Source organism: Lygodium microphyllum, chromosome 10 (assembly GCF_053477565.2).
Source record: "Lygodium microphyllum isolate KBCC chromosome 10, Lygodium_microphyllum_v1.1.10, whole genome shotgun sequence".
Taxonomy (NCBI): domain Eukaryota; kingdom Viridiplantae; phylum Streptophyta; class Polypodiopsida; order Schizaeales; family Lygodiaceae; genus Lygodium; species Lygodium microphyllum.
In genome coordinates, this window is record NC_141144.1 from 65,630,511 (window position 1) to 65,655,710 (window position 25,200).

The following is a 25,200-nucleotide window of genomic DNA, read 5'->3' on the forward strand; positions in this document are numbered from 1 at the left end:
GATATTCGTGTGTCATGCAAATGCAAACGAAGAGACACAATGAAAAATAAATTCCTAATGATACTGACTAATGTGATCAAATTCTTGGCGAAAAACTTCGCCCTCAGATTTGCAGTGATGTGCAAGTTGAACCATATAGTTAGTGTCGTAAGCTAACAAATTTGTAATGAATGGTTGATTTTTTCTTCAAAATTGCATTGTCAAAAATTATCGTCACACCTTACTTGCACGTGTCTTTACCTAGTTAGTACTACTAGTAAGCTCTTTTCAACCGACCTTTTAATGTAAGGATAGCTTGATCAATCGATGACTATTTTACCCACACTTCGTCTGACACTCGTCCCTTGGAGCTCCCCAAGTAGTGCAAGGAGAAGTATAAATATATTCTAATCGTTTCCATATAAGATATCGACATACAATGACCAGTGTATCGTTACTTTGAAGTGTTTGACAAAATGTCAAATGAAGTAGCAAACCAAGCAACCTTATCGCAGATTCAACTTTTGTTGGCTTTGCCTTCAAATCACTCTGCACTGCTTGGATGCATGCCTTAGTCATGGCAGGGGTGTGAAAGGAATGTGATATATACATATAATAGATCAACCTCCTCCACAACCTGTTATTGCATTGGAAGAAATATAAAGAATAGAGCTTCTTTCTTCTGACCTGATTTTTGCTCTCCCAAGAGACAGTATAACAAGAATGCTTTGATATAAACACTGCCTGGTCACTCCTGGCCATTGTTTGGACTGAGCGAGGTCATTTTGCAGCCCATCGCTTGTGAGCACAGGTAGAAGTCAGACATTATTCTGCTGCAATTTCACAAGTTGACAGTAGGCCCCTGCCTTGTCAAGCAGCTCTTCATGGGTTCCTTGCTCCACAATATTGCCACCTTGCAAAACTGCAATTGAGTCTGCATTCCTTATTGTAGACAAGCGATGAGCGACGATAATGGTTGTCCGATGAATCATCAGCTTATCTAAAGCATCCTGTACTATCTTCTCAGACTCGGTGTCCAATGCACTGGTTGCTTCATCCAGAAGTAAAATAGTAGGGTTTCTAAGCACTGCCCTAGCTATGGCTATTCTCTGCTTTTGACCACCCGATAATTGCACTCCTCGCTCACCTACTTCAGTGCTGTACCCACTCACTAATCCACATATGAAGTCATATGCGTTTGCTGCCTTAGCCGCCTCGATGATCTCTGTCTCAGTTGCATTATCCCTCCCATATCGAATGTTCTCATATATCGAGGTAGAAAACAAAGCCGGTTCTTGCTGAACTAAACCCATGTGTTGCCTCAATGACCTCAGTTTCAGCTTCTTTATATCTTTTCCATCAATTAGCACTTGCCCTACTTGAGGATCATAAAACCTTGCTATCAAACCAATAACTGAACTTTTTCCAGAACCACTTGCTCCAACAAGAGCTAGACTATGACCTCGATGCACTTTGAGATTGAAGCCTTTAAATATCACAATAGATGGCCTCGAGGGATAACTGAATTCAATGTTTTTGAGTTCAATTGCCCCTTGCAGTTGGGTCACTTCTGCTGCTTCTGGATCATCTGGATCTATTTCAGTTTTGCGATCGAGTATTTCAAAAACAGAACTCAAGGCTTGTGAGCCCTTAACTATATCAGGAGCCAGCGCAAGTGTCTCAGCAATACCAAAAGCTGTGAGAATGAGCACCATAAAGCATTTCATCACTTGACCAAAATTCACTTCCCCTTTTTGTATGAGCGTTGATGCATACCAAAGTGCTAAAGCATAAGAGCTGTACATACAAAATTGTGCAACACCATATCCTAGTCCTGCTATCTGCCCACGGAGAAAGGCTTGCTTTTTAGGTGCCTCAAGCTCCTTGTTGAAGAGTTCAAGTACTTTATTTTCAGCACAAAAAGCAGCAACGGTGCGAATATTGCTCACGGCTTCACCTGCCACCATATTAGATCTGGAATAACATTTGCTAAGATCCCCGCCATATCCTTTCAAGAAAAGGTTCTGCCAATAAGACAACATAATTCAAAACAAACAAACACAACTAATTCAAAACAAACAAACATAACATTAGAGCAAACATCAACAGGGAATGTGCATTTCAAAATCCACCCCAGGAAAAAGGATGTTTGAGATCATCACAAAGAAATGAACATGTTGCATGCATCACAGGAACTAAGCCTTCAGAGACGAGTTCAAGGCACAAGAGGACTGACCTCACTTGTATGTGAGGCAATAAGAGCTGGATAAGTGCCAACTATGATCAAAGCAACACGCCATTCAAGCAGAAAGGCAATAATAAAAGCAGTAAAGATCAAGGCAAAATTCTGCAATAAGGTTGATATGCGATCTGCAACAGCTGCCTTGACCAAAGTACCATCTGATGAAAGGCGTGCTGCCAAAAGGCTGCTGCTGTTTTTGTCAAACCAGCCCATTTCATTTCTGAGTATTGCTACAAAAGCAAATAACAAGCTTCAGCATCTTACAGATCGCAAGTTTGATAAACTAGTATAACTAGACATAGTTTCACCTGAGAACATCATCTCTCTGACACGCATTGTTAGTCGTTCTCCAACAATCCCAAAAAAATAGTGTTCCAAGGTGTAAACTAGCACAGTTACTATTGCAGCCCCACAAAATATTGTTGCAATCATGTTAACTTCGTGCTTCATATAGCTTTTATCTGGTGAATAGAAGGCCACCAAGCTTTGAGTGATTGCTAAGGCAAAAAGAGGAGTTTCAGCACCTGCAACAATGGCCCCAAATGCACCCACGAGGCCATAGGGCCATTCCTCCAGATTCAGTAGCAACAATCTTTTCATTGAAGGTCTGCCTTCACTATATGAGGGAGTGTTCTGTTCTGATCCATAAAGTTTCTTGGTAAACCCAGCACCAGCATCCGAGTCTGAGGGTCCAGTTGAACGAAAACTGAATGTCCGCTGGGATAGAGACCCACGAGAAAGTCTGACAATATGTATAGGCCATCAATATATAGCACAGTACATGGGCAATCACATACCATCACTGCACAAAGGAAATACCTGTTTTGATGGCTTATTGATGCACCGTCTACAGGCTGTTGTACGGAAGCCTCTTGAAGTTTCACCAAAGATGCATATGCTCCTTTTTCATTTTTTATCAACTCAATGTGAGATCCATACTCTGCAACTCTTCCATTTTGCACAACTGCTATAAAATCAGCATTTCGAATTGTAGATAGTCGATGAGCTACAATCACAGTGGTCCGTCCTACCATAACACGATCAAGTGCTTCCTGAACACTCTTCTCTGATTCAGCATCTAATGCACTAGTAGCTTCATCCAAAAGAAGTATTGAAGGATTCTTAACCATTGCCCGCGCAATCGCTATACGCTGCTTCTGTCCACCAGACATTTGCACCCCTCTCTCACCTACCTGCATGTATAACAAATAATTGACTGCATAGCTTGAACCTTTCTCAAACATTTATAATTACCAACTATATTTGTAGATTCCAGCTAGCACTGCTTTCAACTGTAATCAGCCTCTTGATGATGGTATCGAAAACCAAAAAATCCTGCAGAACCACTTTATAAACTAACCTGGGTCTCATACTTAAGCGGAAGCATCTCAATAAATACATGAGCACCAGAAATGCTAGCTGCATGTACTATTTCTTCCATGGTAGCATCATCCTTCCCATACAGGATGTTCTCTCGTATACTTGTAGCAAAAAGGGCAGGTTCTTGGTTGACCAGACCTATTTTCTCCCTCAGCCATCTCAACTGCAGGTCTTTTATATTGTGTCCATCAAGAAGCACCTCCCCTATGGCATGCTGAAGTTATATGAGACTCTTGCAATATGAACATAGAAATGGAGCACACTTGAAGACACAAGATTCTACCTGAATTTGGATCATAGAACCGCTCAATGAGTGAAATTACTGTGCTCTTCCCAGATCCACTACTTCCAACTATAGCCACAACTTTGCCAGCAGGAACATTGATACAAAAGTCTTGAAATACCAGGATGCCTGGACGAGAAGGATAACTGAAAGAAACATTCTTCAGTTCAATGTGGCCCGCAACAGTTGAGAATTTCTTGCCCAATAAATCATTGTGGTTCATATTTGGCTTCTTCTTGATCATCTCCATGATAGTGTAACCAGCTACTTTAGCCTTGCCAAATGCAGTTAAATCTGGAGCTGCTTGACCCAGGGATCTGTAAAATACCACACAATACAGCATGTTATATTAGGAGAACTGAAAACGTTCAAAGCAGAGCAGATTGCAACAGCAAACACAACACGTTGTCAGGGACTATATAGTCCTTGCACTGTCAGAAAGCATGTAAAGTATGGATGCATTTATTAGACAGCTGCTAACTGCCACATATGTCAACCTGGCACATGCAGGTTATCATGAACAGTGGTCGTGTGCTAAGAACATATGCAACATTATGGCCTTTCTCACAAGGCAAAGGTCAGGAAGTTGAGAATTGTCAAGCCAGCGTGCATTTTTAGTTATCGATAATCGTATTCTTTCATATCTAATCAGCCAGGATGCCTTTCTATCTGCGTTATCATCCAAAAGATTCTCACAATGCATATAGGAATCACCTTAATACAATCCAATCATGGCAATAAAATTTGATGTAAGCCCCCATAGTTGTACTATTTTTAGCCTCACATGAAGTGTCAGTAGGTGAATGTTCTAATTTAGTTTAAATCAATGCATCACCAACCCAATGGCCACAGAGACATTGCAGATATTATCAGTAATTCGGTTTATAGGCACAAAGCCATCCTAGCACCAACACGACAATCTTCTGAGAATATCAAAGTCTATATACGATCATTTCAGTAATGATTACTGGCCTAAGAGTGACGGGTCACCAATCACAGAATTTTAAAAATCTAATCTTTTTGGCTTCATTCCAAACATACCTCTGGCAAGAAGGGGCCTACTGTGTAACAACCTGTATTCCAAGATCACTTTATCATTGAGCAAGTGGGGTTGTTCAAGCATATCCAGAATCGTAGAAAGACCACCCGGCTGCCTATGAACTTGATTGCACTCCAAATTTGTAATACATTTATGGTCAAGTCTGACTATACCTTCATGGTAAAAAGGGAGCCATAACCCTTTGAATCCAAGACCAATGTATCATGAATAAGAGGGTTTGTTTCAGTATATCCCAAAGTTGCCGAAATAACTCCCAGCTTCCTAAAGTTCTACATCAGTCTCACTAATGACCTCATGATCTTGAAAGAGAAAAATGTCTCAGCCAAATAGCACAGATCAAGCCATAGAGTCAAAAGAGGCCTTCCGAAAATACTTCTTTGCCACTGAAATGTTCAGTCCATTGCATTTTGCTTTTGCACCTGCCCCATCAGTGCAATCAGCTGGCATCATCAAATGCTGTATAGACTGCATTTTCAGCCTGCCGAACTGTGTTTCACTTGCCCAGAGTCTTCTTTGATGTCCCACTGCCTGAGGGACATTTTGCTCCCTTTGCTGCTCCTACATCATCATCAGATGATGAATTGCATTGTTGCACTTTGGAATCTGGGTCAAGTATGACAAAAGTGGGTGCAAGGATGGAAGCAGAGAAAAATGTTGTAATAGACTGCATAACACAACAAAGAAAAGAAAAGAGAAACACTACAAAAAGAAGAAGAACACTGCACAAAGAACTCACAAGAAAAGAGATGCTCAGGAGATGGAATCCACATTCCAAGACATGAGACAGTACACAAACAACAGTGAGTCACCAGTTGTGTGGGCACTGGCATCAGAACCTATAAGTATGGTGTATGTTGAATGAATGAGGAGGCAGTAGTGACCTATAAATAGGCCAAGAATATGATCACGTGGGCGGCAGGCCATAATCTGGGGCAACAAAATGAGGTCAGCCAGCATAGAAAACACCAATCGACCATAAACAGGCACCCATACATCAAGAGACCACATCACACACTGAAAACAATGTGCTCAACCCACTAGGACATGCACAAACTCATTCATGAACTGATGAATCTACTAATACCCTCTCTCAGATTATGCGTGATCTGACACAAGACAATACACGATGAGAATATCTCATCAGAGCACATACAACAATGACACTTAAATAGGACCATGGATACCCAAGCAATCGGTACTCAAGCTACCACTAAGTTGCCTCTAAGAGAACCTGATGTTGATGTCAATCATACCAACTCCTAAAATCAAAAAGTAGTCATAGTAGAACTCAATGTCTATCAACAATGCCTCTAAAGTAGCACACATGACCATGCTATCACCAATGCTACAATGCATAAATGACCATGGATTCTCTTCTTTTGTCCAAACCGCCAAAGTGTCCCCTCATGTGAACTCAAACTAGGAGAGTCAATCTTGCTCTCTGTCAAACAACTCATCATTAATCTGGAGGTCAATCCCAACTCCAAGATTTCAAACTATCAAACTTCCGTCAATGAGACAAGGAAACCCCCCTCTGGATCCTATGCACCTAGAATGAAGTATAGATGAGGCATGATTGTTCAATCTCAACACCCTATCACACTCTCTCTCTATCATTCGAGAGTTATGAGGGATAACCTACATCACCCATTCTAGCAAGATGGAAAGGAAGCCCCTACATTGCAGGGACCTTAGCCTAGACCTATAGATGATGAGGACTTGTCAATAGAGTCATCACCCTTCTACTTTGTCTGCTCTGTCTCCTTCCACAAAGCTGCTAATGTCCTACAATCCTTCCAAAGATGCCCGGTCTTGCCACAATAATAGCAATGGGTTCTTCTCCCATACGTCACCCCTCTCTGAAATTGAAACCGTTGGAATGCCTAGGGACAGCATCCTCACTGAAACTTGGATCTAAATACAGCAATTCTCCAACATAACACCTACAGATGAGTAAACAATGTCTGCCTACTAAGCATCAGTAGGAGAAACCAAAGGAGCCATGTTATCAGAGAGGAAAAGAAGATGAATGGAGACAAGGGATCTTGAGGGATAGATTTGTGCCAAGAAGACGACTCCCAACAGTCTCAAGAGTTCAAGCAATAAAGAAAGCACATAGAGAAGGGATCAACAATAACTAGAGTGTAGTGAAAAGAACATGAAAACCAGATACACAAGAAACATCTCTAAAGCTAAGCAATGAATCACAAAACAGCTGATCAAAAAACACCACAATTGCTGCACAGAGAGAAAGCAATAGAGAACATACCAAGACACAGCCAAAAAACACACAATTGCACTGCTGGCAGCCACCAAATAGAGAAATACAACCTGAAAAAAGAGTCGCCCAACCTTGTACAGGTTCAAGAAATCAAAACATTGGTGCTGTTAATCAAAACGCAGATATAGCAGGCATTAAATGCTGCTGTACAGGAGGGAAAAGTGTCATCTCAGCCCTGGAACAGAGCAAAAACACTAAAATGCAGAGTGCTGTACACAAAATACAGATGTCAAGGAACAAGAACAGGCTAAAATTCATTAGAAACTGGTCACCCATGCTGCAGCAGCAGTCATGGCAGTCATAAGAGAGGTCTGAACAGCAGCAGAGAGATGTAAACAGACCTGCAGCAGCAGAAAACAGCACCAGCATGCATCAAGCGGCTGATACCAAGCAAATGCAAAACCCCGACCTGAAATCTGATACCATGTTAGAAGTGGGTGCAGCAACGGAAGCATAGAAGATTGCTGTAATAGACTACATAACACAAGAAAGAAGAGAAAAGAGAAATATTGCAAAAGAAGAAGAACATTGCACAGAGAACGTAGAAGAAAAGAGATGCTTAGGAAGTGGGATCCATATACCAAGACATAAGATAGTACAGAAACAATAGCAAGTCACAAGCAATGTGGGTATTGGCACTATCTCCCTCTCTCCACCAGGCCCTGGAAGTATGGTGTATGTTGAATGACTGCAAAGAAGAGAACAGTTCCCTATAAATAGGCCAAGAATATGATCAGGTCAGCCATAATCCGGGGCCACGAAATAAAGTCAGCCAGCCTAGAAAATGATAATTGGATATAAACAGGCAACCAAATTACACTCTGAAAAAAATGTGCCCAGCAGATGAATGAAAAGCCATTTCATACCTGCCCATTTTTGGGTTTTTAAAAATGGCACCTAACTTGTCAAAACTGCTGCTTTTTGCTCGGTGACATTTTTCGCTACAGTCTCAATATTTTCCCTATAGATTACCTGCATGTGCAGCCTATGCACCTCAGTTTGTTCGTGTGCAACCAGCAAGATCAATCGTCGGCCTGTGCACTGTGCAAAACTAGGGCAGCATATGCAGTAATTGAGATTTAGGGCAGTGTTCTCAGCATGTGCAAAAATAGGGTAGTGTGTGCTCAACCCTTGCATATTGCAGTGTGCTCATTGTTGAGTGCTCAGCCTCATCCTCTTCCTCTCTCCCGTGCTATAGTTCCGAGTGCTCTATAGCCTACACGCTCTCAAAATTCATACAGTTTCCCTTGTCAAATGTCATTGTCTTTTATGCTTGTTTTTTGGAGTGTAAGCTTTGTTGAAATGTTCACAATTCCTTCCAAGGTTCAACTTATTATTCTTATATATTTCTAGTTCTTAAAGAAAAAAATCAGGGCAACATATGATTCAGCCCGAGGATCTGAATCCTACTTTAATCATACTTTGAACTTTCATACCTGTACATGTATGGAAGTATGAAACATATGTTATCAACTATGCAATGCGCCACTAATGGTGGTAGTGGATGCTGACCTACAAAGGTCCATGTGAGTCAACCTACGAGGCCCCCTCAGCTCTGTGAGTATTAAATGGTGTGCAATGTTGTTTTCCAAGTCGACAAGCTTTGAGTATTAAATGGTGTGCAATGTTGTTTTCCAAGTTGACAAGCTTTACAAACATCCTTAGACGACTTTAGGCATGGAAGGCTCTCAATAATCTAACGACATGACAGCTCATAAAGAGCATCATACCCAAAGTATTCTAGGCGAAAATGCCGGAGACAATCATCATTTGTCAGTTTCCTAGTGGAAGCTAGGATCTAAAACCAATGAAACTCAAAGTTCTCGGTGGTTGGCTAGGAGAGGAACTGGGATATCATACAAAGGTTAGTAGGCTATACTTCACTGCAAGCAATCACTAGACCAATGTGGACATCAAGCACCTCGACTATGGTTACAATAAAGAAGACCATTTGCCCCAATTGGCAAAGGCGATGGACCCTAAGCTAGGGCACATAATACACATCATCCAGCAAAGCGAGATCCGGGCCATTATCAGTATCAAACTTGACACAACATAGACCTTGGATCTTGACCGAGGAGTTATTCATGCATCGAACATTCCCCATTGCAGGGGCTTGGGTGAAAAAAAGGTCCTATATGGGGGTCATGTGATGGGTGGCTCCACTATTCTATGGGAGAACTACTCGATCAAGTAGAGTGGGCCCCCGCGATCGCCTCATTAGAGGCAACTCAAGAATATGGACCAAGCTCGCATTCCCTACAACAAGGTGGATGTGAGTACAAAAGTCTATCAATTATCCAACAAACCAGTCACACAAGCCCGCGAGAGTTAAAAACAATGCCAACTATGATGGCAAACCAGTGCTGTGTAGATCTAAGATCTCCACTACCCTTGATTTTGTTGGGTGCCACAACCTAACTCCCTTGTTAGGGAGTTAACCTAATACTGAGAGGCAAGGGTGTGGTTTTTGGATTTTGGTTGTGTGTCCCTAGCCTTTGAACAACACTCATCATCAAAATGGCAAGCCTTTTGAAACGTTGGCAATACCTATTTTTCTTAGGCGCATTTTGCCACCTTGGTTTAAGAGATAACTAGGAGTTCCCATGTCATTCACTATTTTGATTTGGAGTTTGATTTTGATTGTGGTTTTATGCCTTATTGCCCTTCCCTTTTGTTACCTCTTTTGAGAAGTGGAAACAAGATCCCCTCTACAAAGTGAGTGGCATTGTTATGAAACTGATCAAACGATCGAGCATAACACAATACGTAAGACTCAAATTCATAAAATGTGAGTATAGGCGACTATGAAATCACTTATGAATGAAAATAAAATATTTATTTTGAACCTTACTAAGGAACAATGTGACCTGGTTGTTAAGGGACTTAGGATTCCCTATACTAGAGAACTCAGCAAGTAATTGTCAATATTCAACCAACTTGACCTTAAGGCCATCATGGATTGAACTCCTAAATTCTTGCAACTCACGGTTAAGATTGATACAATGACTCCTCTCCTGAGTAACATATGAGCTGCAAGGTCAAAATGTTGTAGCTGTGAGTTGAATTATGGAAGCAATCCTTGCATTAATTAGTTATGGCACACGTATCATGTGCCTTCCAAGAACGACGACCTTAGGGGGAAAAGGTGAGGGTCTCATTGGGATTCCAACCCCTGAACAATGTCCCACAAGTTCTATGAGTCTAAGACATGTCTCATCATATTTGACCAAGTAGTGTAGTTCAACCCATTAAAACAAGTCTTACTAGTGGATGCATGCTTGGTTGATGAGGAGGAAGAAGAATTTTGAGACATCGAGTAAGAAAAGGAAGGGGAATAGTAAGGAAAAAAGAACATGCAGGCAAAACTAGGATGAGATTCTCCATAAGCTGCAGATGAAGAAGGCATTGGAACCCGATAACCTTGACCAATTATCAACTATGGCACTTGAACGAACTACAAGGTCCATTGGGAATAGCCATGTGGGAAAACTTTGGTACCAATTGGTCTACACTCGAGAAAGGAAATGATTGGGAGGATATCCAAAATGCAAAGAAACTTGACAATGTGTTGGGTGGAGTACTAGCCTTATGGTGCATCTATACCACCTAAACATGAAAACACAGAGGACCCAAGAGGAAAGGATGTGCCTTAGTTTACAGAACCCCCAAGTATAATGTGAGACTGCATTTCTAGTGTAGTGAATGGTGAAGTGAGTGCAAGTCTAAATGATGAGTGATATGTAGAGGAAGAGAAGCGTGGGCTGGGTGGAATTGGAAATTGAGGTGTAGAGAGGACTCCATTTCTAGTGTAGAGAATGGTGAAGTGAATGCAAGTCTAAATGATGAGTGAGATGTAGAGGAACAGAAGCATGGGCTGGGTGGAATTGGAAATTGAGGTGTGGAGAGGACTAAAGTCAATGGAAATTCATTTTTGGGAAATTGAAAGTTAGACGATGATGTGTAAAATGAAGATCAATTTGACTTTGAGATTGAAAACTTAAGGAAAAACAAAAGAAGGAAAACTTACAAAAGGGATTACTAATTTTTTCTTATACACACCTCTTCTTATGATTACATACAAAAACCGATCCTTTACAGGACTTAGAATTGAATGAATATTCTGAAGATTTCCCTCTTCTTCTTAGTTATCAGCAAAATCTTGCTCGGAAGATAACAAGAGTTGATATAGAAGTTACATGCATACCTAACACTAGAGTAGATGGAGGAGAAGAAAGGGTAGGCTTATATTATGTGCTAGTTTCTCCACTAGAATGGTTAATCTCCAGTGGAGGTTCCATCCTTCCTACAAAACCAATAGATCTGTCCATTGAAACTAAAGGGGATTAATCAATATTACCTTCCAATTGCTGTTGGACTCAATACACAAGGATAAACTTGGACTCAATCCGTGAGATCTCAAATGGTCTATAGACTTAATGGTAGTCTAATGTCTCTCCACAACTGTTGGAACCTCATGGAGTGAGCTATGAAGCCCACTCCTGCTCAATTCTCAACATGGGTTGCTCTAGAGACTAAAGATGTGTTCAAAGTCATTTTCGCTTTGTGATCTTGTACCTAATGTCGACTTTCCGATCAAAAGCCTAGGTTTCTTTAAAGTGTACCTAGTGTTGAGCTAAAAATTCACTACCCACTGATTAACTCTTTAAACAATCCCAAAACAATAAATTACTATAAGTTTTATTAAAAAGCGAGCAGTTCTTGAGAGTTTCTGTGTCCCATATGCAAAACCCTAATTTGGGAGGATTCTGCCACGTCTATAAGTAGACAGGCTACCCACCATTCAGTCCCATCCTTATCTTGCAAGTTTCAACCATTAGTCCTCTTCCACCAACTATCCAAGCCCCAACGACTACTGCTACATGGTGTATACTATCACCCAGCCTCCAACTACTATCAGTGATCAACTTCCATCATCTACGTCAAGTCTTTTTTGTGTTTTCAGCACTTTTCTTCATCAATCTCTGCTTTGACTGATAGTTACTCCACTCGGAATCCGTCTCCAGTGGATGACACACATCAACACCTCCCTTGGCCTGCTCCCACGTGAGCCACTAGCTGTTGGACAATCTACCCTTGAGTATTCTGTATGTTCTCTCCTTCATTTACAGTATTGATTCATTCACTTCAGAGTTCTCTTTCTTCTCTATTTGTGTTTGTGTTTTTGTGTTTTTAGCTAGTTTTGAGTTCTGTGTTTAGGATTTGAGTTTTGCATGTCACCCTCTAAGTCTTTGTGTTCCAATCGTGGTCGTGCATTCTATGTTTCCTTGGTGCAAACCCTAGCACAAGATATTTAGGTATAATCCATCCAATCCCTAGACTTAATACGGTACCTAATGTACACAAAAAAATCTCGGATAAAATCTGGTGTTTCGTACGGTCATTACTTGTTTTGACATGAGAGTAGCTACCCATGAGATAAGAGTATCACAAGGCATTATCCATCCAATACTAATACAGTTTACAAATCACAAATGTCTCTGCTTCAATTTTTTACGAGTCATGAATATAATGAGAGGTTAAGACAAAATGTAAATCCAAGACTCTTGTCACAAGTAATTTCCAAGATCCAATTTTATTTATAAGATTGAAGACATGTACAATGGATCAAAAAAAAGCTAGTTGCAATGATGGATCATGACATAGCAAGTCACAAGTGCCAAGTGTCAAGTGCCAAGTACAAAAAGTAGTAGATATTAGATACGAAAGCAAAGTTAAGGCTAAGACTTAAGGTGAGCTGTGTATAATGCGATGGCTTCATGAAGAGGCTTAGGCATAGTAAGAGAAGTAAATAATATAGAGAAATAGGTAGAGGCAAGGCAAGGGAAAGAAGAGGTAAAGGAAGAGCAAATAGAAATAAAGCTATAGGGGATGAGACACAAGAGGAAGAGGAGGATGTAGAGGCAGAGTCTAGAGAGAAGTGGATGGAGGAGAGAGAAAAATAGAGGAGCTTGTAAGAGAGGTAGAAGAAGAGGAGGTGGTAGGTGAAATATAGGTAGAGATCAACAAGAAGAAATAGAAAAAGGGTATAGTAGAAAACAACTTTTCTTTAAGCATCGACTTTTTTTTTTTTTAAAGGACAAAAACTGAACGGCAAATCGTACACATCCGATTGGACTAGATGGATCATACTATATGGATCCATGCGTAGACGGAATGCAACCTGGCCCTAGCATATCTTCACATGGTATTGGAGTCAATGCTCTTATAAAGAGTATCTTGCAGATATTGTGGAGGCTTGGTTTTGTGTGAGATACACAAGCGATGTGTACTTAGATACCTTTTTCTCGAGATCCCATCATGTCTTGTCAAGCTTCTCCATCATTGGAGGCCCTAAGGAGGCATTATGGACTCCGCAAGGAAGACAACACCCATCTTCACCTTCAACTTCTTTTCCTATTTCAGATTTCAATCACTTAACAAAGGAGTTTGAAGAGTACTTGCGCATCATGTATAGTCGAGCTTACACCCCTCCTACTAGCTTTGCTACTACATCCAAATTGGTTGGTGAGACTGATCACCTCTCCTATCATGGGGGCATTTGGGACGACTAGCAACCAAGCCCAATATCAGGTTCATACAATCCCTTTGAGTTGTATGAGTCAAAACCCTCTCTTATTTCTCCTTTTGATGTGCAAGATCCAAATGATTTTCAGTATGTAGACTTCAATAGAGGGGACTCTCTAAGCAAACATACTTCATCAAGTATAACTACATCTTCTATGTCATTTAAGAATGTAAACCATTCTTCTCAAATCCCTGCCATCCCACCCTCTTCTAATCCACACCTCAATTTCCTATCTTCTTCATTCCAAAACCTCACGTTGCACTCAATTTCCGCATCCATTGCACCAAGGGTTGAATCCTCCATCTTTGCTCCTGGCACTTTTTCTTTCTCCACACCATATTCTACCTACCCTCACTCCACTACCTCTTTGCACCATGGTATATCATTGAGGAGAATGCCACCCTTTAATGTCATGCATCCCACATTCCCACAAGGGAATACTTCTTTTTACCCTAGGACGGCTGTGATGGGTATCCCCCTCACTACTCCCAATCACTCACCTCCCTATTCATCGACCTTCCAGATGTAGGGATTTCCATCCTCTCCTTATGGTGCATCATCCACACACTCCATGGGTCACTCCTACATAGGGATTTCCATCCTCACCCCACTTGTCCCTATCTCCCCTCCATGGGCTACTCATGCAGTCACCATGCCCATGCCTAGCAATCAATCCATGCCCACATTTGAATCCATTGTGCACACTTCCTACAGCACTTTGGGATTCATTCCCAAGTGTACTCCACTCCCCACCCCTGTCCACCCTATCTCCTCTACCCACATTAGCTTTCCTTCAACACTACCACTCCTATTGGCCAAGAATGCCTTCACAGATAAGACTTGTTTTAATGAGTCGAATTTCACTACTTGGTCAAACTTCATGCATAAGTGCTCAAGTCTCAAGGTCTTTGAAACCTAGTTATTGGTCTTGAGCCTATGTCGAACCCTCAACTTGCTCACCTTGGTCACATCCGTCAATGGAGAGCCTGCTAATGCCGTAGCCAATGTTGAGCTTAGGCAAGGATTGCTTCTAGAGTTCCACTCTCAATTAAAGGATTTTCCCCTCATATCTAAACTTTGGAGTCATCTCATTGACCACTATGTGGCATGAAATCACACTTGGCGTATAAATCTCGACTTTGATCTTTAAGAGTTTTCCATTAAGGAAGAGGATGATCTGAAAGTCAAATTAGCAAAATATCGACAATTACTCATTAAGTTTACCACTACTAGCTCACTAAAGTCAAATGATGATCAAGTCACATTCTTTTTAAACAAGTTGCCATAAAAATACTTCCATTTCATCTAGCACATCATCTCGTTGCCCCGATTTCCAACCTTCTATGAGTTCGAGAGTGTGTTAGTTAATGCATTATGCAAGGTTGTACGACCAAATCCACAAGAAGTCCAACACATACTCTTCTTCAAAGAGAGATCTAGTTGCCTCTTCTTTGCAAGAGAAAACCATGGTGGCAAGAACTCACAAGATGCAAAGGCAAGCCAAAACAAGGATGACACCTCTTTCTCTGACAAAAACTAAAAAATAAAACCCATCTAGCAACAACTCTCTTTAAAAAAATAGGTTTTGCACACACTGCTAGAGATCACACCATGTGGACAAGGAGTGTCGTACTAAGGCCTAGGGTCTTCCTCCAAAGAAACCTTAGCAGACCGCTGCCACTACCTCCACTTCTACTAGATAGTCTAGTGGGGTTACGTCTCCTCTTGTTGCCCCATCTACTTCTTCTACCTCAACAACCATTGCACATGTGGCACACACAAAACCCCAATAAGTGACTACTTGGACTCCCTTGGAAAGATGATCATCACTTCTATAGTCTTGGTAGGCCATTGGGAAACTAACATACCCTTTTTCCACTCGCCACTTTGAGATGGAATGCCTTGGGGTAAAATTAGGCTTGAGCTTTTCTTGCAATACCTTTCTGGTTTCAGTTTCAAGCCTAAGAGAAGGAATTGAGCTAAAAATTCATTGTCCACTGATTAGCTCTTTAAACAGCCCCAAAACGGTAAATTACCAAAAGTTTCATTAAATGGGGAGCAGTTCTAAAGAGTTTTTGTGTCCCACATTCAAAATCCCAATGTGGGAGGATCCTTCCATGTCTTTAAATAACAAGTTGCCCACCATTCAACCCCTTCTCTTGTAGGTAGCAACCATCAGCCCTCTTTCACTAGTTTTCCAAACCCTAGAATTTTTTCCAAACCTTAGCAATTGTTGCTACATGGTCTAAAGCTATCCCCAAACCTTCCACTCCTATCAATGATCAACTTCTTCCATCATCTACATTATGTCATTTTTGTCCTTTCAGAACTTTTCTTCATCGTCCTTTGCTTTGGCTGGTGGTTACTACACTTGGGATTCGTCCTCAACAGATGACACATCCAACTCCCTCGGCCCACTTCCATGAGAGCCACCAACTATTAGACAGCTCTTCCCTTGGGCATTCTATATATTCTCTCCTTCATTTACAGCATTGACTCATTAACTTAAGAGTTCTTTTTCTTCTCTGTTTGTGTTTGTGTTTTTGTATTTTGAGCTTTGCATTTAGGGTTTGAGTTTTGCATGTCATTGTCTAAGGCTTTGGGTTTCAGCCATGGTAGTATATTTTGTGTTTCCTTAGTGCAAACCCTAGCATATCTTCACACCTAGCTCTAATACCACGTAAAGAGATACTCGAACACAGAATACAAACACAATCTTACAACAAAGCACAAGCCAATAAAAGAACTCAATAGGGTTAGGGTAACTCAAAGGCAATAAACACTAAAGATTGATGAATAAATACAATGCTTAATGCACCAAACACACTATGCAAGGTAAATACTGAACCTTGAACTCACGTGTCCCTATAGGACCGAGAGAGAGGATGTGAGTTGGAGAGCATTGACAAATCTCAAAACACAACAAACAGCCTCCAAATGTGTACACCATTAGTAGCCAGCACAAATTTGGAGAGTCTCGATCAATGCTGAGCTTGAATTGTGGGCAGCAGCTGAGAAAAGTGTCAAAATGATGAGAATAGCAGCAAAAACTGGAAATACAGCTGTAGACGCTGACATGGCAGCTAGGAAACTGCAGCAGAACAGTAAACGTAGGCTGCGATGATGATGTGACAGGCCACTGTCATCTCCTAGCCAACAACAGCAAGCTGGAAGTTCCTAAATCAGTGAAACAGGGCAGTCTTGATATATCCAAGTAGGAGGAGAGGGCTGGAAATCAATCACCAGCTGATTGCAAGTGAAGCTTATCAGTAAACATAGAAACCAGGGGCTGCAAACTGTTGCCAACCGATGTGAGACAAGCTCGATGCAAGTGCCAGCCAATGGATAGCAAACTCAAATTGAGATGTCCACCGGAAGAGGTGTGGACAGCAGAGAAAAGACACCAACATTCAAAAGAGGATTATGGCTGAATGGTGGGTAGCCTATCTGTTTATAGATGAGTAGATCCTCCCAGATCATGGTTTGGCATGTGGGACACAAACTCTCTCTAGGAAATGCTGATAATATTTGAGTTTTGTGGCTGTGATGAAGAGCTAATCAGTATGTAATGTATTTTTTAGCTCAACACCTTCTAGGACACCCTACTTCTCATCTAGTGACAAATATACACAAAATCTTGAGATGAAATTATGAGAGGCATCTGGAAGAAGCATGTCAAAGTCATCCTTTTGCACAAAATTCACTGCATAATACTCCTCCATGCTAAGACATCATCAGGAGGCTGTCATCGTGCTTTCCAGTTGATCCCAACGGTTACTGCTCTACTGCCAAAAACTGCTGCCTACTATCCAATGCCGCTACCCTGCCTAAAAGAGTTGCAACCCCACCCTGATGTCGTCTGCAGCCTCATCAGCACTGGAGGTGAACCAGCTGCATTTTGTTGTCCTTTCTTGCTTCATTAGTGCAATCCGCTAGCATCATCGCATGCTGTATAGGCCGCATCTTCAGACTGCCCAATAGTGTTTCACTTGCCCATTGTCTTCTTCAACGTCCTGCAGCCTGAGAGATGTTTTGCTCCCTCTACTGCTGCCTATATCATCATCAAACAGTGGATTGCTGCTCCTGCATTTTGGGATCCGTGCCGGGCACAACACACTCTTGGAGTTGTTCTTTGGCATCCCATAGACCAATCTCAGCTCACCTCAGCCCTAGTCCTAGAGACTTCAGGCTTGCAGCCCCTCTATATCACTCATCATCTCTATGCACCATCATCTGCATTAAGCATTCATCAAATTGTGCTTATCATGTGCAGTACATTTGTGTTTCTCCTTTTCTGCTCTAGCATTTCCTCATACGGTATCAGAGCCAAGTGCTCTTGGCTAACACCTAAGCCTCAATTCAAAAAACTTGGGGTATACAAGAGCACAACTATCAGGGATCTTTCAACCAACCTTATCAAAGCACAGCCTGCTCCAATAAATGTAATTTCCCCCTCTAGAACTGCAAGGGAACATCTCCCTTCTAGGTCACTCTACCTCTTATATAGTGATGAATATATAGAAGTCCCGAGATGGAGATATGAGAGTCACTAAAAAGAAGCAAGTCAATGTCATCCTTTTGCACAAAATTCACCTCATAATACTCCTCCATTACCTTCGGCATATCAACACATTGTCCCAATCTGTAGCTCACAAGGAGATGCACAACGGTTAGAGCTAAATAAGAGTGAAAATCCAAAGCTCCTAGCTGCAACAATATACATTGACAAGGGTACATGAGCTATTCAATGTCTTTGTGTCCGCCAAGTCAATGAAAGATATATACGGAATGTATTTTGCTAGTCCTCTCGTTGCTCCCACTAATGTGCAAGTTATGGGCATAAGTTACCAAAAAGACCCGAATATGTACCTACATGTGAATATGAGAAGAGATGATTGCAGCTATAGGACACATAATACTTCTCAATCACATGCTTTGTCTAATGAGTTTGCTTTTAGTGCATCACCTTCAAAGTTTCAAGTCCCTTCTCACATCCAAATCTCATCCTACTCTTCTATCCTTCCATCTTCTGCTTGGGGAGCCCTTGGAGTGCACATAACAAGCACCTTTGCGTCACATGTAGTACCCATCAGGCCCACCCAATCCTCTTCTAATGATTTGCCATGCACTTATCCTTAATCTCACTTCTCTTCCCACTCTACCACTATGGCAAAGAATGCATTTAGTGATAAGACTCATTTTAACAAATCGAATTATACATCATGGTATACTAATTTGGTATGTGTTGGGTTCCCAAGATCTATGGGACCTCATTCAAGGATAGGAAACCTAACTCAATCCACAATGGTCTTCAAATGAGGTGGTTCACCTATGGAAGATCTATAATGCTACAAAAGCATATTTAATTGAATGCAACGTCTCATGCCTAAATTCTAGTCACACTTGCAACACTTTGGACATGCATTTGAGCATCAGGCACATTTGACCCACAGTATGTGGCTCATCTCATCTTACCCATCACATCAACCTTTGATCTTGAGCTCCAAGAGTTCAAAATCAATGAGGAACAACTTGATAGTCAAGTTGACTAAGTATTGGAACTTACTTGCCAAATTTGTGACCACTAGACCGCCAAAGTCCAATGACGATCAAGTTGCCCCAAAATATTTCAATTTTATACAGCAAGCCATATCACAGTCACAACTCCCTACCTTTTATGAGTTTTGAGTGTCAACACAAGACAAGATTGTTGGACCAACTCTGTGTTGACAACATTGTTGGACCAACTCCACTAGGGGTCTCCTTATCATCTTCAAAGGGGGCTCTAGCATTCACTACTAAGAAAGGGAAGCCAAAGAGTGGGAAGAACATTAACTCCAAGCTGAGTAGTAGAGAGCATAGTTAATCCAAATCGTGTCTTCAGTTGAGGTGTCAAAATATACCAAAGCAAAACAGACTTTTGCCAACATTGCCAAAAGGCATGCCATTTCAATGGCAAGTGTGTTCAAAGGCCAAGGGCACAATGCCCCAATCCCAAGACTCACTGCTCCTAAGACCTTGAGCTTACCAAGAGGTGACAATGTTGCATCTCCTTGGTAGTCGAGAGGGGGTCATACTCCTGCACTTGCAACTCATCCACCACACCTATAAAGTGCTTGCAATGATGGAGAGCTACTGGTCACATGGCCAGTACACAACCCCCTTCTTGACACCACAAGTGTTGTCTGACTGGTCCTCCCTTGGACTTTCGTCGTCAAGCACATCTTGTCTCTATTGAGGAAGATGCATCCTAGATTTCTACTAAGGCGCCATCTCCTTCCACTTCATTATCAAAAGCAATTGAACCCACCTTCCCACAAAACCCTCCAATCTAGAGGATCTTTGGAGCATAGACCTCCCTTGGTTCAAATGCTATGGAAATAAGCAAGATTACATTCTCTCTTCTATTGCACATTTGTACTTTTACTGTCTTACATATTGATCCTACCTACCTTTTGCTAGTGGTATCTCTCCTTACCCTTTCACTTAAGCAACAAAAGCATCTTCATTGTAGCCAAGGTTATGTTTCCTAAGGTCCTATGTTGGTGTTTAAACTTATGCCTTGCATTTCAATTACAAACTAACATTGCAAGGACCTATGGACTTCAATTGGGTTGAAGACTGGATAGTTTGGCACCCCATGGTTGCTTCCTCCTCCACCTTTTGGTAGTGAGAGGGGGCAATTTCCGCTCTTACTACTTATGGGGATTCGGTTACTATATCTACTTCAGCATCTCTTTGTATCATCTTTCGTTTGTATCTATGATCATTGTAAGAGGGCCCTTGAGTGAGTAACAATTCCCCTACATACCTACACCATTCACCCTTGTTGTTTTGCATCACACCTTGCATCACCCCTTGCTGCATGGCAATATTGCTGTGAAATGGGGCATTTGGAATGGATAAAAACCTATGAGAGTAGGTGTCCCTCCAAACAAAGACTCTCGCATCGTGTGTAAGCATCTCTCTTGTTAACCTTTTCAAAGGGTGGTCGGCTTGGCTTCCTGTGCAAAGCAATCACTATTTGTAGCATTGGTAGCTTCCCTCTTCTATAGCCCAAGCGATCTTTGTCATTGACACCCTTGCCACATAACCATCTTTTACAGGGAATCCTACTACAAATACCCATTCTTTTAAAACAATCATAGACCCATTCACTTGGACTTCCCAAAAGAAGATATCCATTGCTTGTGCACCTTGGCAAGCCCTTGAGCAGTCCATCATGACACCCATGGTATAATGCCTCAATCTCTTTGGGGTGGAAACTTTTGGGTGTATGAGGACAGAGTTATACTCTCTCTCTCATCCCTTGGGCAACTTTTTGGGCCTAAGAGGGGTGTTAAGGAGGGTAAATTTGAACGCCTCAATTAATGGAAGATCACCATGCATTTTGGACTAATTTAACTCCACAAAAACAGTCCCCCAAAAAAAAATTTAAAAGAATAGGATAATGTTTTTTATACTAGGGAAAATGGCCCAAATATCTCCTATAAAAGGATATATTGTGGGCAGTCCATTCCAACCCTGATCATTATCATCTCCTTGCTCCCAGGCATCAGCCTTTAACAATCTCCTTACTACCACAACCTACTCCAGAGGCTGCCGCCTTGCCCCATAGGCTGCTGCCTGTTGTCAAGTGCTGCCACCCTGCACGGAAGCACTGCCAGTCAGCTGTCACCTGCATTCTCATTGTCATCTAGAGGTGGAACAGTTGCATTTTGCTGGTTGCCTCTCCTCCTCCATCTATGCAATCAGCTGGTCATCATCGCTTGCCATGTACACTTCATTTTCAGCTTGCCCAGCCAGGTTTCACCTGCCTACAGTCTTCTTTGACATCCCGCTCTCTAGAGGACTGTGTCTCACTCACTCCCTCTGCTGCTGCTGTCGCTGCTTCTTCAAAATCCTGCTGTCTACACTCTTCTTTGACATCTCTCACAGTGGACTGTTGCTGCTGCGTTTTGGGATCCATCTCAGGTATGACACCCTTGGAACTGTTCTCAGAATCAATGGACTTTGTGTCTAAGAATGGATATTACGACACACAAGCACACCATGACAGTCCTTGTGCAAGGCCAACTTGTATGAACAATGAGCTTAGATGAGCATGAATGCACCTTTCAACAGTAGGTCTGTTATGGTACATATATTTTTACGTTACTCAATATTTTAGGCACGCGTATCTAACATGCACATGTGCACACACACATACATATATAAACATATGTATATCCACACACACACACACACACATGTATGCATGTAAGGGAGCTGGGATTGGGCCTGATGGGCTATATATTATATGTATGTGCACACATGTATGCATGTAAGGGAGCTGGGATTGGGCCTGATGGGCTATGTGTTGTGTGTGTGTGTGTGTGTGTGCACGCGCGCGCGCGCGTGCACGCACTCCCACAATTATGCACACATGCACGCACGCATGCACACATTAGATCATCAACATCGGTACAAATTGTTGAAATCTTGTGAAAAGCTGAGGCAGATGACAATATATTGGAGCAGACTATAAAAATTAGGAAAACAGCCAGTTTGGGGCAAATGATGCCACATATTGAAACTTTAGGTGTACTAGGCAAGCATGAATGTATTGGACACCCAGTTGCTTATTTGTGATATATATATATATATATATATATATATATATATATATATAGATGCAAGCATGGGCTACCATGAGCTCATCAAAGATGTAAGCAAATACTTGTAATTTTGCACAGAGACATTGCTCCATTTGAAATACATTTCCCACTTGTGTTTCCAATCATCTCTCTTTCAATTCAGACTCACCCTCACCATTAGTGGTACTGTACAACGTCAACAGACTGCATTAGAAGTAGAGGATGCAAATGTCATTAACAAAAGGCCTTCCGATAAATTGCAGAGTGTAACAAATGAGGCAGTTTCCTCACTCGACAAGCTCTGAACTGGTTTCTCAGGTTGCCATAAGAAATAATACTAAATGAGTCACATCTTGCCAGATATACAGGTAGCATTCACAAACTCGGACACTGCCAAAAATGATTAGATTAAGTAGATTCAAATTGAAGAGCAGAAGTGACAGATGGAGCTTACAGGCCACTTATGATGACATTCAGAATTGTTGTGAAGGCTTGTCCACCATTAGTGACTCCACTTTGGACAAGCTTACCAGAAAACCAAAGCAGGAGAGCCCAAGCACAGAACAATAGTCCATACATGGAACCAACACCAACACCTTTCGCAAGTCCACCCTTCTTCCCAAGTTTCTGAGTGACATCTAGAGCACTCACATAGGCAGCAACCGCTCTCTTCTCCCCTCCAAATGCACAAACTGTGCGTATTTGAGCCATGGTCTGGAAAAAAACAGTGCAAATTCTGTTAGAACGGCAATCAACAATCTCCAGAGCATTGCTTCAATCCAGGTTGAGAAATAATCAGGCTCACCTGCTCAGCAATCTCACTGGCCTTGATGTAGGCATGTTTACTCTTGTTTGTGAGCCCTATCATAATATATGCATAGGATCCTCCTGCCATAGCTATTAGTGGCACCACAGAAAGTGTAACAAGACTGAGCTGCCAAACGGAAGAGAAGCCAACTGCAAAGCCAGTAAAGAATCTTGCCATGTAGTGGATATAGTTCCCTGTCTACACATACATAACAATTAAACTCCCTCACTTTTTCCCTCTCTAAGTCTCACAACTGAAATTCCGCATGTAGCTGACCCATTTATGTTTGTTAAGCAGACAATGGTCGTGTGGATAAAATAAGTCATTCACTAACCTTCTCCCCTATCGCCTCTTGCACAAGAATGGTGTCACTTGAAATTCCAACCACAATTTCTCCGGTGGATGTGTCTGTGTCGAAAAAGCCTACATCTTGACCAAGCATTGCCTGGAGATAATTGAGCCTGATCCTTGCAGATTGCCTCTCTCCAGTGTACATCCAGCACGAAACCTCTGCAGCACGACAAGGTTTCCACAAACTGTTGAGTCAAGGCAATGAATCCGTTAAGAGAAACAGAGTTGAACTATCTGTAAAGAAAACTCACCAAGCCAACCGGAGACCAGCACCACAATGCTCAAGTAAACGAAGTCCAAAGAGTACTGAAACAGAAAACAATAGCGTTGTGTTAATTGAGGGACGACGTTGATGTTCTCAACCAAATCTGACTGCCTGTTGCTGAAATTGGCCATTTTTATGTCGACAAAACATCAGAACCTTGTTTAGACGGACAATTAAAGAGAGACGGACGAACAGACAGAGGGCACATATTAGGAAGCAGGCGTTAGACAGCCGTCCTTCAGGCTGGCAGGCACGTCAGAATTCCGAATGGAAAGGTGGACAAAAATGCGCTCACCTTGGCCACTTCATGAGAAACCTGTGCTTGATTTCTAAACCCGTTCCCCATAGCATCAATCAGCTTTCCAAAGAAAATGAAGAAGACAGGTACAGCTGCCCCATGCGTAGCTGCCCCAAGGCCACCAATCAGCATGAGCAGATAATCAACGCCATCCGCATACGAGAACAGCTTGTAGAAAGGTAAACTTCCTTGAGAAGGCTCTTCTTTATCCTCGGAAGCGAGAGTATTATCACGTTTCGGTTCTTCTGTCGTCAATTTCGTTTTTTCCTTGCCATCTTCATCCATATCCAGAGGCTTGTCCGAGTTCAGGGACATGCGGACGTCTGACTCGAAGGCCCCGCGCTCTTGAGAAGAAAGCTCGAGGCCGCCGTTCATCGTCTCTAGGCTCACCTATCTCCCCCCTTTTTTAAGCTATGGCAAGCAAAGAGGAGCGAGTGCAACAGTGTCAGGCTAGAGATGTAGCAAGCATTAGGAACGAATGGTAAAGCTTACGTTTCAGATGTGCATGATCTCATGCATGCATGCCGGGGGAACCACCACGAAAAGCTTGGCAGGGACAACAAGAGCCAAAGAGGGACGACTGAGCTCGTCGGTAAAAGAGAATATGGAGAACTACAAGGTCTGCAGGTTTGGCAGGGATGGCAGTGGTCAAGGTACTTGGGAGGGGGGGAGGGGAAAGAGATCAGAGAGTAGTCAGTGAGTCACTAGAGTGTGTCAGATATGGGAAGTGAGAGAAGCCTGGGCCTGGACTCTGGAGGTGAAGGTGCAACGGGCAATGAGAGAGAAGAGGGAAGGAATTTGGGAAAGGGCGCCAGCGGGAAGGCCGTGAAAGGTGGAAGCTGGCAGAAGAATAAGTGCAGGGATTGCACATGAATGTCTTGATGCGTAGGCTAGCCGCTAGACTCGACACAGAGAGAGAGAGAGAGAGAGAGAGAGAGAGCAGGACCCAGGCGTCACCCAGGTGAAATAGTGAATGACAAGGGGGGAAGTTGGAACAGCTTAACGAACTGGAACGTGGAGGTTGTCAG

At 42.1% G+C, this 25,200-nt stretch overlaps 1 protein-coding gene across 1 annotated transcript; it reads right to left on the minus strand.

Annotated features, from left to right (window-relative positions):
• Window positions 1-202: 202 nt before the first annotated feature.
• On the minus strand, window positions 203-25,200 carry LOC148030104 (ABC transporter B family member 10-like). The gene is made up of 11 exons (XM_087686365.1): window positions 24,170-25,200; window positions 23,861-23,915; window positions 23,593-23,768; window positions 23,256-23,456; window positions 22,905-23,164; window positions 3,885-4,201; window positions 3,582-3,805; window positions 3,041-3,414; window positions 2,530-2,963; window positions 2,216-2,451; window positions 203-2,003 (listed from the first exon to the last, which is right to left on the minus strand). The coding sequence occupies exons 1-11, from the start codon at window positions 24,545-24,547 to the stop codon at window positions 798-800; spliced, it is 3,861 nt and encodes a 1,286-aa protein (XP_087542491.1). The 5' UTR covers window positions 24,548-25,200; the 3' UTR covers window positions 203-797.

Bases quoted from the DNA above. Each gene is read 5' to 3' on its own strand.
- LOC148030104 (XM_087686365.1), bottom strand. From the start codon at position 24,547: ATGAACGGCGGCCTCGAGCTTTCTTCTCAAGAGCGCGGGGCCTTCGAG. The intron at 23,457-23,592 runs GTTAGTGAATGA...ATGTATGTGTAG, and splicing joins AAGAGGCGATAGGGGAGAAG to ACAGGGAACTATATCCACTA. The intron at 2,004-2,215 runs GTCAGTCCTCTT...TCTTATTGGCAG, and splicing joins TTGCCTCACATACAAGTGAG to AACCTTTTCTTGAAAGGATA.